Source organism: Bufo bufo, chromosome 5 (assembly GCF_905171765.1).
Source record: "Bufo bufo chromosome 5, aBufBuf1.1, whole genome shotgun sequence".
In the NCBI taxonomy this organism is placed as follows: Eukaryota; Metazoa; Chordata; class Amphibia; order Anura; family Bufonidae; genus Bufo; species Bufo bufo.
In genome coordinates this window covers 361,234,472-361,248,436 of record NC_053393.1, presented here as the reverse complement: position 1 = coordinate 361,248,436, position 13,965 = coordinate 361,234,472, and the positions used below count along the sequence as shown (strand labels likewise).

Below are 13,965 nucleotides of genomic sequence, written 5' to 3'. Positions count from 1 at the left end.
AAAAATATCACATGCCCTAACCCCTCAGGTGAAACTGTAAATTTTTTTTCATAAAAACGGTGTAAAAAAAAGCCATTTTTTGTCACCTTACATCACAAAAAGTGTAATAGCAAGCGATGAAAAAGTCATATGCACTCCAATATAGTGGCAATCAAACCGTCATCTTATCCTGCAAAAATGGTACCCTACCTAAGATAATCGCCCAAAAACTGAAAAAACTATGGCTCTCAGACTATGGAGACACTAAAACATGATTTTTTTTGTTTGTTTCAAAAATGAAATCATTGTGTAAAACTTACATAAATAAAAAAAAGTATCTCCGCGTCCGTAAAAACCTGCTCTATAAAAATATCACATGACCTAACCCCTCAGGTGAATATCGTAAAAAAATGATGGCACCTTACATCACCTTACATCACAAAAAGTGTAATAGCAAGCGATCAAAAAGTTATATGCACCCTATAATAGTACCAATCACAAAACACCTAAAGGGTGTAACAAAGTTTGTCAAATCTGTTTTGTATACCTTGAGAGGTGTAGTTTCTAAAAAGGGGTCACTTTTCTGGGAGTTTCTACTCTAGGGGTGCATCAGGGGGGCTTCAAATGGGACATGGTGTCAAAAAACCAGTCCAGCAAAATCTGCCTTCCAAAAACCGTATGGCATTCCTTTCCTTCTGCGCCCTGTCGTGTGCCCGTACAGCAGTTTACAACCACATATGGGGTGTTTCTGTAAACTACAGAATCAGGGCCATAAATATTGAGTTTTGTTTTGCTGTTAACCCTTGCTTTGTAACTGGAAAAAAATTGATTAAAAAGGTAAATCTGCCAAAAAAGTGAAATTCAGAAATTTCATCTCTATTTTCCATAAATTCTTGTGGAACACCTAAAGGGTTAACAAAGTTTGTAAAATCAGTTTTGTATACCGTGAGGGGTGTAGTTTCTAAAATAGGGTCACTTTTTTGGAGTTTCTATTCTAGGGGTGCATCAGGGGGGCTTCAAATGGGACATGGGGTCAAAAAGCCAGTCCAGCAAAATCTGCCTCCCAAAAACCATATGGCATTCCTTTCCTTTTGCACCCTGCCGTGTGCCCCTACAGCAGTTTACGACCACATATGGGGTGTTTCTGTAAACTACAGAATCAGGGCCATAAATATAGAATTTTGTTTGGCTGTTAACCCTTGCTTTGTTAGTGGAAATAAATGGATTAAAAATCTGCCATTTTGCCATTTTATCTCTATTTTCCATTAATTCTTGTGGAACACCTAAAGGGTTAACAAAGTTTGTAAAATAAGTTTTGTATACCTTGAAGGGTGTAGTTTCTAAAATGGGGTCACTTTTTTGGAGTTTCTACTCTAGGGGTGCATCAGGGGGTCTTCAAATGTGACATGGCAGCTTAAAATTATCCCAGTGAAATCTGCTTTTCAAAAACCATATGGCGTGCCTTTCATTCTGCGCAATACCGTGTGCCTGTACAGCAGTTTACGACCACATGGGGGGTGTTTCTGTAAACTACAGAATCAGGGCAATAAATATTGAGTTTTGTTTGGCTGTTAACCCTTGCTTTGTTAGTGGAAAAAAATTGATTAAAATGGAAAATCTGCCAAAAAAGTGAAATTCTGAAATTTCATCTCCATTTTCCATTAATTCTTGTGGAACATCTAAAGGGTAAACAAAGTTTGTAAAATCAGTTTTAGGGGTGTAGTTTCTAAAATGGGGTCATTTTTGGGTGGTTTCTATTATATAAGCCTCACAAAGTGACTTCAGACCTGGACTGGTCCTTAAAAAGTGGGTTTTGGAAATTTTCTGAAAAATTTTAAGATTTGCTTCTAAACTTCTAAGCCTTCCAATGTCCATAAAAAAATAAAATGGCATTCACAAAATGATCCAAGCATGAAGTAGACATATGGGGAATGTAAAGTAATAACTATTTTTGGAGGTGTCACTATCTATTATAAAAGTAGGGAAATAGAAATTTGCTAATTTTTTAATATTTTTTGTAAATTTGCCATATTTTTTTTACTAAATTTTACCACTGTCATGAAGTACAATATGTGACAAGAAAACATTCTCAGAATGGCCTGGATAAGTAAAAGCGTTTTACAGTTATCACCACATAAATTGACACATGTCAGATTTGCAAAAAATGGCCTTAAAGTTAAAGTCTATGGGAGTGCATCAAAAATGTAGGGAGGAAAGAATATGAATGATGGTAAATCATCTGGAATCCGTGCATTATCCAGAGCCAGAATACTGACAGATTTCAATACACTGTGAAAGATGCCTTCCATTGTATATGTACAGTGGAGGTCCAGAAGGGGTTGATGATTTTTTCCCTGCTTCCCAATACATTGTATGGAACATTAAATGGTACCATAAGAAAGTACAACTTTTCCTGTAAAAATGAGTCCTCATGTGGCTATGTGAACAGAAAAATAAAAATGCAAAAATGGAAAGTCATGAAGTGGTTAATATTTCCTCATTAATTTAGTGTATTACCTCATTTAGCATCATGACTTTTGCATTTGTGTCCTTATTTTGCTCAGGATTAAAAAGAGCAAAAAGCTATACCGGTAATTCTTTCATCTATTAAATTGCCGTCCAAACGATTAATATAGTCTATCGCAGGAGAGAAGTATTAATTGAATAGGATTCAATAGGATTTCAATAATCTAGTTTCCGAATTGTAAAAGCTATTAAATTCCTAATTGTACAGAAGTGCATTTTAATGTGCCTATAAATCGTCACTTTCTTTCTGTAATTTCAGTGAGAACTATATATTTGGGAAACTGGACACATTCTGTAAGCGCCTTGAAAAGATATCAGATATGAGCAATGTTTTGGAAAGTCTGGCTGATCTTCAGAACATAAGAATTGAAGGGATTGAAAAGATTAATATTCGATATCAGACAATTGTTGCTAACACTAAGTCCAAGACCTATGATGTTCTTGATCATCGGAAACAAGAAGTAAGTAGCACCATGCGAAGTGCAGGAAAAAGAGTCACTGCCCTGAAATTATTAGAATTGTAGATGTAGAAACATTTCTTTGGATCTCCCTGTGGAGTGGCAAATATGGTGCTAAAATTATCACAAGCTCATTACCAGTGTAATGGAGGGGTGTACACAGATCTCCTAGCAAAACAGTATGGGCCCCCCTGCCCCACCCAGTTTTCCAGTACGCATGCAACAATCACTCCCAAGCAAACCGAAGCCCCAGATTTCTGATGAATTTATGTTTTTATTTTATTAAGCGGACAAAAGTTTGATTACAAAAATTTGTAATAAAAAAAAGTGTCGGAAAAAGTGGAATAGGAAAAAGGGGAATAGGTGCTTCAGAAATATGGCACGCTTTTCATTTTAACTTTTTATGGAAATGAAATGAACAGAGTCAAACATTTTCATAGAAAACAAAAACTGACACGCAGGTCAAAGTGAGAGTCAGACACAACTAAGTTATCAAAGTAACATACAGCATGATAGAAATCTTATTTCACAAGAGATGCGTCTCTCAAGAGTGACACATATTCTAAACAAGGTAAAGCTAAGAAACAGGTTCAAACTAAATTAGATATCAGATAGATGATTAGCAAGAAAATGGCCCATGGCCCATCTGTTACTGAGAGTGGCAAGGTGTTTAGCATGTGGTTACCTTCCTTCGGAGTTACCTCTTAGCATTTCCCATGGATCATTGCCAATAAATCTCCATACCATGCCTAAGCCACATTCAGGGCAGCGCAGCCAGAATCCTATTCTGTACCGACGAGGGGCAAGCACCCCGAAACAGCTGACTACGAATAGATATCTGGTTGAGCTTCATACCCTTGGCAAATCCCAAGTCTTATTGGAAAATCGGATTTTAACTTATAGGGAGCCCCTTATAGGAGGTGGCGCTGGTGAGATGGTTTTCTTACTTGGGAGATACCTCTTTGTATCCCAAACAGTGAAAAAGGGTTTTCCTTGGCAATGCTCATTTAGAGGGCGCTGCTAAGGGACAGTTTCAGAGCCATTTTTTTCCTTAAACTGAAATGTACAAAGTCTCCTAATAAGGAATGTTTTCATAATATACTTTATCACTTCCCCGACATATAGTAAAAACAATTGAAATGGCAGTTAAGTTACACTTTAGGTATATCATGGGAAGTGAAAGATGCATTTAGCAGTGCCAAATGCTCCTCAGGGGTTCTCAGCAAATTAATTGAGGCCAAAAAATGAGCATACCCCACTTAATAGGTTGGGGGGGAGGTTGATACATCATCCTTTAAGTTATAGAGGGTAGAGTAATACTTAGCAACGGCTGCCAGGATTTTTGTAGGATCAATTCAATTTTGGACCTAGCAGACAATTTTATTTTTTTTTACTCTGTGGGCAAGAAAAATGTTAGCTCTGTCACCCATAGCATAATATTTAGCCCTGCTTTCCTTATATTGGCCTAATATTTATACAAAAGAAGTGATTGGAATTGTGTCTTAGCTTCAAATAACTGGTTAGACAGTAACTGAGTAGGAGATTTAGAGGCTACTAATAAGTCATGTACCTCATTTTCCCTCCTTTTATAGCAATAGCAGCCAGGTTTAGAAATATACCTCTGATGTCCTCTTTGTGAGAAGCCCACAGAACTTTGTCAGATACTTCATGGTTATCATTAATGTGGAAGTATTCCTCTAGGGTAGAGAGGACATAGTGTGTTTCACAGGGTTAAGGGCTCATTTACATGACCATACTTGGTTCGGGAAACACTGTCCTTGTCTCGGCCGCTTCTGCTGGACCACAGCTCCCCTCATCGAAACTGACTGTATTTTAGCATTTTATTATACAGTCAGTTCCTGTGTTTATGTGAATCAGCCTTATGAAACCAGGACGAGCGTGGCAAAGGAGGACTATTTTCATAAACAGATAAAGAAAAGTGGCATGATCCAACCTATAGAGGATTGTTTACACATAGAAATTGACAATTTGTCTACTAAAAGTAATCTATTCAGTAATATGACAAATAGCTGGGTGAAAAATAAGAGATATTTTATCATTAGCATGATGGTACCTCCAGATCTCATGTAGACCCTCCTCTAAAAATAACTGCCTGAGTTCATCCATAGTTAATGAGTCACTGTATTTTCAAATATGACTGCATCCACCTGAAAAAAACTGCAAAGTCATGGCCACTAGGAGTTTCACTTCTACCTCAGTTACAGTCTACTGCCTGTTGTCAGGCAAAATCCATCCCTACAGAGAATCAGAAGATGGCTGAGAGGAGGGGGGGGGGGGGGGGGAGAATCAGAGCTAGCTGAGATTGTGCGCTTGGTAAAACAACTGCTTCTAAACAGCTTCTAAACAGCTTCTGAACATCACATGAGCCTCCTGTGTGCCTGTAAAAGAAACATAGTGGGGAGTAAGCTGTACAGTAAGCTGTACAGTGCTGGCAGAAGGGAAACGCCCCTGCATCTGAGTGAAATGCATCTAGCTGTGCAGCTGAAACTGAATAATATGGCTGAAAAAAAAACATTAGGGAAGCCCAAACATAACTGCTCCTTCACACTTATGGTTGTACAAAAAAGCACAGCCATTATGCAAACTTTTTTGAAAACTCAGGTATACTTAAAGCAGCCGAGGACGAGCAATCTAGGCAGCTAGAAACTGGAGCATTGAAATACCCACAAATCAGCACCTTAACTTTAACCACAGAGATTGCCTTTTTCAATACTGAGCATATAAAGGAGTATTGCGAGTGGTTAGGAGCATGCAAGGTTATCAAAGTAAATAGATACCCATTAATATAGCAGAATAAAATAATACCTTAACAGGGAACCCCCATCTATGTTGTCCCCTAGGATCCATGTAACTGGAATATGGTACTCATTTTGAGAACCAGATTTCTAAATGTATTCACACCAGACAGCTGCCAAAAATGCAAATCTGCTTCTATTCTATTACAAAGCTGACTGCCTGCAGACACCACAAGGAGGCGCTCAGTAAGAATGTATACAGTTACCATTTACTGAAATGAAAGCTGAAATAATCTCTTGGCTTGTTGAGAAAAGAAGGCATTCAGTGCTGGGCCCCCTTTTCAACAGACCCCTAGGAGTTGTGTGGCCTGCCACCATTGAAGGTATGCCACTGGTGTAATGGACTATCTTCATGATCTTTTATCAAAGAAATGTTTGTGAGTCTCAAAGTTTAATCTGCTGCTCATCAAAAGGAACACAAGATGGCATATGATGTCAAGAAATTCCACTCCCTAAATTGATTTGAAATTTTGAATGACTTGCTAAGGAAGAATTAAAACGAAAACTCCAGTTTATATGGGAGTTTAAGTAAAAGACAAATAAGGAGAGCGAGCACTCACACTATGGCATCTACTAATATTTATTAGAATAAAATAAGTCTGTCTATTGGCTGATAATAGACTGGAATCTAAAATAATCTAGCACATGAAACATATAATAACATAGAATAACATAGAATATAGTTGCATAAGATTTGGTCAATAAATATAAGCAATAGCAATATAAGCAATAGACCGCAACAAGTTAGCAGCAAATAGCAACAAAATAACTTCTGATAGATGGAAACAATGAATAGTAGTAACCGGTGGTGTGCGCCACCAATAGAGACTGTATCTAATAAAGTGCACTGTGCTTCTGAATAGAAATATAAAAAATAGTGATGATATAACTCAGTCTTAGGATCCAAATCGGGTGAAAGTGTCCCTGTATTAATAAAAAACTATAAAAAATTTTGTGAAACTTCGTGTCACTGTGAAATAACCAGTGGTATAATACACATAAGTGAGTACTAAAATAGCCTCTTCTGCGGCTGTAGATGATTGCCACACCACTAGAATTGTCCCGTTTTCTCAGCTCATCCACATAGGATGCACATATGCCGGTTGGAAGACTCGTGGTTCTTAAACAAGATTCCAATCAGCAGTCCATATCGGACAGTCGAGCTGGATGCATAGGTTGTATAAAGTCCTGGGATAGGAGAAAATTCTTACCTCCTTCCGCGCTTGGTTCAGGGTATAGCTTCTGGCTGTGTGCCGATGGTACTCTGAAGACGCCAATACGGCCTCGTTGTTTGTGTTGTACACTGCTCTCACCTAGATCTCGCGGTGATACAAGCAGGATTTCCGTCCGGTGAGCCGAATCACTTGGCTCAGTTCGGTCAATTGGTTATATCCAAGATGTTCCAATTCAGTATATACCAAATATAGAGTCTAGCATGGCCATGCAAAAACTGATTGTAGTGGAGGTTTCACCAGAGAGTCCAATGTCCCAGACGCGTTTCGGGATGATTCCACATCCCTTCCTCAGTGGTCAATTGACCACTGAGGAAGGGATGTGGAATCATCCCGAAACGCGTCTGGGACATTGGACTCTCTGGTGAAACCTCCACTACAATCAGTTTTTGCATGGCCATGCTAGACTCTATATTTGGTATATACTGAATTGGAACATCTTGGATATAACCAATTGACCGAACTGAGCCAAGTGATTCGGCTCACCGGACGGAAATCCTGCTTGTATCACCGCGAGATCTAGGTGAGAGCAGTGTACAACACAAACAACGAGGCCGTATTGGCGTCTTCAGAGTACCATCGGCACACAGCCAGAAGCTATACCCTGAACCAAGCGCGGAAGGAGGTAAGAATTTTCTCCTATCCCAGGACTTTATACAACCTATGCATCCAGCTCGACTGTCCGATATGGACTGCTGATTGGAATCTTGTTTAAGAACCACGAGTCTTCCAACCGGCATATGTGCATCCTATGTGGATGAGCTGAGAAAACGGGACAATTCTAGTGGTGTGGCAATCATCTACAGCCGCAGAAGAGGCTATTTTAGTACTCACTTATGTGTATTATACCACTGGTTATTTCACAGTGACACGAAGTTTCACAAAATTTTTTATAGTTTTTTATTAATACAGGGACACTTTCACCCGATTTGGATCCTAAGACTGAGTTATATCATCACTATTTTTTATATTTCTATTCAGAAGCACAGTGCACTTTATTAGATACAGTCTCTATTGGTGGCGCACACCACCGGTTACTACTATTCATTGTTTCCATCTATCAGAAGTTATTTTGTTGCTATTTGCTGCTAACTTGTTGCGGTCTATTGCTTATATTGCTATTGCTTATATTTATTGACCAAATCTTATGCAACTATATTCTATGTTATTCTATGTTATTATATGTTTCATGTGCTAGATTATTTTAGATTCCAGTCTATTATCAGCCAATAGACAGACTTATTTTATTCTAATAAATATTAGTAGATGCCATAGTGTGAGTGCTCGCTCTCCTTATTTGTCTTTTACTTAATTTCTTCAATTGAGGTCGGGTGTCCTCAATTTGAGTTTGCAGCACCTCACCACCCACAATCAGTAGTGAGCCACTCCATTGTATTGATTACTCATTTGGGAGTTTCCCTTTGATGGGTTTTCGCTAGCATGCAATACACTGTGTAGCTCTGTTTTAGGTTTGACTTATCTTTCTTTTATTTATTTTAGTTTGATAAGGATTATGTGGAATTCAAGAATCAGATAGAAGGTCTTTACCAATCTCTTCAGGGATTTGTGGATTCCTGGTTTGAAAAGCCATTGACTGTAAGTGTGCTGTATTCAAAAACGCATAGAAAATACAAGTCTTATATACAGAGAAAATACAAGGATACTTGACAACATTCCACATAACTAATCTGATGGCTAGTTAAAGAGGATCTGTCTCCTTTACTATTACCCCAAACTGCACCAAAAAACATTGCGGCAATTACAACAGCTAAAAAAAATATACTGTGGCCTGGCTCAGCTGTGTTCCTGCAGGTTGCACACCTCCTCCTGGTTGCCTCTTCCTTCCCTTGTCTACAGTAACTAACAGCCACCAAGTGGCATATTTTCAGTTAAGGGCAGCTTACTATGGTGATGGATCGGCTATAAAAACCAGTATGTGGCTGTGTTTACACATTACTTGGGCTAACTATCAGGCTACATCAATATTTGGATGTTTAGTTTGAATTGTCCATTTACAGACCATTTACGGATATGTCATCACCACTCCTGACATTCCTGTTTTAATAGCTGCATGCACTCACCATGTAATAACAATTCAGGAGCATCTATTCTTATGGCTCTATGTTCTGCCAGTCCTCTATTATTTCTACTAGAAGTTATGAATGACTTGTTAGCAGTCTGCAGTAAGGGTACAGAGGGGTGGTAACAAGTTGGGGGGGTGTACCTGCACAGTCTGAAAATGGCAGCGCTGATTGGATAGAGTCAGACTGTGCAGGTACACACCTCCAGCTGGTAACACCCCTCTGTACCTTCACTGCAGACTGCTAGCAATTCATTCATAACTTTTAGTAGAAATAATAAAGGAATGACACAACATAGAGCCATAAGACTAGATGCTCCAGAATTGTTATTACATGGGGAATGCATGAAGCTATTAACACAGGCATGTCAGGAGTGGGGACAGGTCTGCTTTTAGAGTGATTATAGTGATTGTCACACAAACATTATTAAGCAGGTCACATTCGTTTTCTGACAAATGAGCCACTCTTGCACTTTGCTCAGGGGAGAGTAGGGAGCCCCCCTTAATGCAGTTTCCAGGATTTAAAAAAAAATAGCTAAAAGCCAGGAATTTTATAAAATAATAACCTTTATGCATTGGCAGATCCCTTGCTGCTCCAGCGCCACTGCTGTGTTGGTCCTGCCAACTTTTATTTACTTGTCCTGTAGTAATGATGACATATATATTTACATAACTGCTACAGACAATCAGTGGTCTTTTGCCCTATATGCAAGCAGGACTGCTTAGGCCAGTGATTGGCTGCAGCAGTCACATGTGGCAGTGCTGCAGCAATCAGAGTGGCAGTGCTGGTGTAGCGGGGGATTTACCAGGTGAGTAATGATTATCTGTTTTATTTTTTCACATTCCTTGCATTTAGTTGATTTTTTAGAAGATCCTAGGCAACTCCTTTAAAATTAAATTGTAAGGCAATGTATGGCCTACTTTTGTTTTATGTGTATGACTAGTTTCACCTCAACTTTATAAATACATATTATGCAGTATTACTATTTTTTTCACTTGTGAATATGCCTGAAAACAGCATATTATCTGAAACAAACTATCCTGCCTGTTCAGCACTTTTCCCTGTCTGGGGTCCCACCCCCTCATTACATTGTGACATGAGCATTTAGATCAAACCTCAAATGTAGCTTAGTCAGTTTTGTATTCATACTACATAATTTTTTCCCTCTTTGATAATTAAGACTGAGCAAATGGTGAATCTGTTGGTGAAATTTGAAAGAATTGGAAACGACCACCTTGACTTTGGGGAAAAATATATGATAGTCATACAGAGATACAGCCGTGACTTGGATATGGTCCGGAAACTGTACCAGAAGCATAAAGATAGTCCTCCAACACCCCGAAATGTTCCCCCGGTAAGTATACTTATTTCTACTTTACAGATTTCTAATGGGCTACATACATTTGATCCTGGCTTACCCAGATTGCACCCTGATATGCCTGATTATGCATACATTCCATTTTGGGAGTATGACTGTACTATCATGTCATGTACGTACCGTCCTAGCACGTGACACGAGCGTGACTGCAAGGGGTTAATTTACTCCTCTCACTCGATCTTGTGCTCACCTTTAACTCGGGCTGAAAATTGAGTATAAGTCACACCCCAACACAGTCCACACATCCCCGATCCATGCTCTCCAGCAATCAGACAACAATACACACTATGCCTCCATCTCAGTCTCAAGTCTTTTGCAGCCTCCACCAGGTTTTCCTCCAGGATTGCCTCGTATTTAGCTCCATCAGGGCCGGACTGGCCTACCGGGATACCGGGAAAATTCCCGTTAGGTCGGTAGCCTTGACTGCCGCATGGCCGGCCGTGCTGACAGCGAGGAGGCTCCTTGGCTGGTGCTGTATATTACACAGAGTGACTGACAGAGAGAGGAGCCCATTGCCCGAAGCCTGACTCCTCCCACACATGTGACTGATCACATGATCATGACATCATGGAAGGTCCTTTAGCCTGCTAGCTGCTGCTTGTGCAGAGCTGTCATCTGGCTGTTTAGGGCTGTGTGTCAGGTAGGAGGCTGAGTACAGAGAGGCTGGTGATTTTCAATATCAATAGGAGTTTCAATAGGAGAGCGATTGTTTCAGCAGTAAAGAAAGACTTTGCATACAAAGACAGTTATGTGTGTGGTTTAGGACACATGAGGGGACATTAATAAAGTAATGCTGTGACACATAGGGCCATGAGAGGGGCCAGCATAATATGCTATATGTGTGTCATTCATGTGTCCCTATGTGTCATAGCACACATCCCCTATAACAGTGCATCATCCATAGGTCCCCCATAACAGTGCCATCTACAGATCTCCATAACAGTGCCATCCACAGATCCCCATAACAGTGCCAACCACAGATCCCCATAACAGTGCCAACCACAGATCTTTCATAACAGTGCCATCCACAGATCCTTTATAACCGTGCCAACCACAGATCCCCATAACAGTGCCATCCACAGATCCCCATAACAGTGCCAACCACAGATCCCCATAACAGTGCCAACCACAGATCCCCATAACAGTGCCAACCACAGATCCTTCATAACAGTGCCATCTACAGATCCTTTATAATAGTGCCATCCACAGATCCCCCATAACAGTGCCATCCACAGATCCCCCATAACAGTGCCATCCGCAGATCCCCTCATAACAGTGCCATCCGCAGATCCCCCATAACAGTGCCATCCACAGATCCTTCATAACAGTGCCATCCACAGATCCTTCATAACAGTGCCATCCACAGATCCCCCATAACAGTGCCATCCACAGATCCCCCATAACAGTGCCATCCACAGATCCCCTCCATAACAGTGTCATTGACAGATCCTTCATAACAGTGCCATCCGCAGATCCCCCATAACAGTACCATCCACAGATCCTTCATAACAGTGCCATCCACAGATCCCCAATAACAGATCCCCCATAACAGTGCCAACCACAGATCCCCATAACAGTGCCATCCACAGATCCTTCATAACAGTGCCATCCACAGATCCTTTGTAACAGTGCCAACCACAGATCCCCCATAACAGTGCCAACCACAGATCCCCATAACAGTGCCAACCACAGATCCCCATAACAGTGCCAACCACAGATCCCCATAACAGTGCCAACCACAGATCCTTCATAACAGTGCCATCCACAGATCCTTTATAACAGTGCCAACCACAGATCCCCATAACAGTGCCATCCACAGATTCCCCATAACAGTGCCATCCACAGATCCCCTCCATAACAGTGTCATCCACAGATCCCTTCCATAACAGTGCCATCCACAGATCCCCAATAACAATGCCATCCACAGATCCCCAATAACAGATCCCCCATAACAGTGCCAACCACAGATCCCCCATAACAGTGCCATTCACAGATCCTTTGTAACAGTGCCATCCACAGATCCTTTGTAACAGTGCCAACCACAGATCCCCCATAACAGTGCTAACCACAGATCCCCATAACAGTGCCAACCACAGATCCCCATAACAGTGCCATCCACAGATCCTTCATAACAGTGCCATCCACAGATCCTTTATAACAGTGCCAACCACAGATCCCCATAACAGTGCCATCCACAGATTCCCCATAACAGTGCCATCCACAGATCCCCTCCATAACAGTGTCATCCACAGATCCCTTCCATAACAGTGCCATCCACAGATCCCCAATAACAATGCCATCCACAGATCCCCTCCATAACAGTGTCATCCACAGATCCCACATAACAGTGTCATCCACAGATCACTTTCATAACAGTGTCATCCACAGATCTCCCATAACAGTGTGTCATCCACAGATCCCCAATAACACTGTCATCCACAGATCCCCTCCATAAGTGTCATCAACAGATCCCCTCCATAACAGTGTCATCCACAGATCCCCTCCATAACAGTGTCATCCACAGATCCCCCATAACAGTGCCAACCACAGATCCCCATAACAGTGATCCCCATAACAGTGCCAACCAAAGATCCTTCATAACAGTGCCATCAACAGATCCTTCATAACAGTGCCATCCACAGATCCTTCATAACAGTGCCATCCACAGATCCCCCATAACAGTGCCATCCACAGATCCCCCATAACAGTGCCATCCACAGATCCCCCATAACAGTGCCATCCACAGATCCCCCAAAACAGCGCCATCCACAGATCCCCCATAACAGTGCCATCCACAGATCCCCTCCATAACAGTGTCATTGACAGATCCTTCATAACAGTGCCATCCACAGATCCCCCATAACAGTGCCATCCACAGATCCCCTCCATAACAGTGTCATTGACAGATCCTTCATAACAGTGCCATCCACAGATCCCCTCCATAACAGTGTCATTGACAGATCCTTCATAACAGTGCCATCCACAGATCCTTCATAACAGTGCCATCCACAGATCCCCAATAACAGTGCCATCCACAAATCCTTCATAACAGTGCCATCCACAGATCCCCCATAACAGTGCCATCCACAGATCCTTCATAACAGTGCCATCCACAGATCCTTCATAACAGTGCCATACACAGATCCTTTGTAACAGTGCCAACCACAGATCCCCATAACAGTGCTAACCACAGATCCCCATAACAGTGCCAACCACAGATCCCCATAACAGTGCCAACCACAGATCCTTCATAACAGTGCCATCCACAGATCCTTTATAACAGTGCCAACCACAGATCCCCATAACAGTGCCATCCACAGATCCCCAATAACAATGCCATTCACAGATCCCCTCCATAACAGTGTCATCCACAGATCCCCCATAACAGTGTCATCCACAGATCCCCATAACAGTGTCATCCACAGATACCTTCCATAACAGTGTAATCCACAGATCCCCCATAACTGTGTGTCATCCACAGATCCCCAATAACAG

General features: G+C 41.2%; 1 protein-coding gene across 1 annotated transcript in view; it reads left to right on the top strand.

Moving 5' to 3' along the window:
- LOC121001312 (dynein heavy chain 5, axonemal-like) overlaps positions 1 to 13,965 on the top strand; it is a 304,445-nt gene that overhangs the window by 45,727 nt on the left and 244,753 nt on the right. Inside the window, 3 exon segments of the mRNA XM_040432320.1 lie at positions 2,765 to 2,966; positions 8,512 to 8,607; positions 10,273 to 10,446. Coding sequence (XP_040288254.1) covers positions 2,765 to 2,966; positions 8,512 to 8,607; positions 10,273 to 10,446 — 472 coding nt within the window.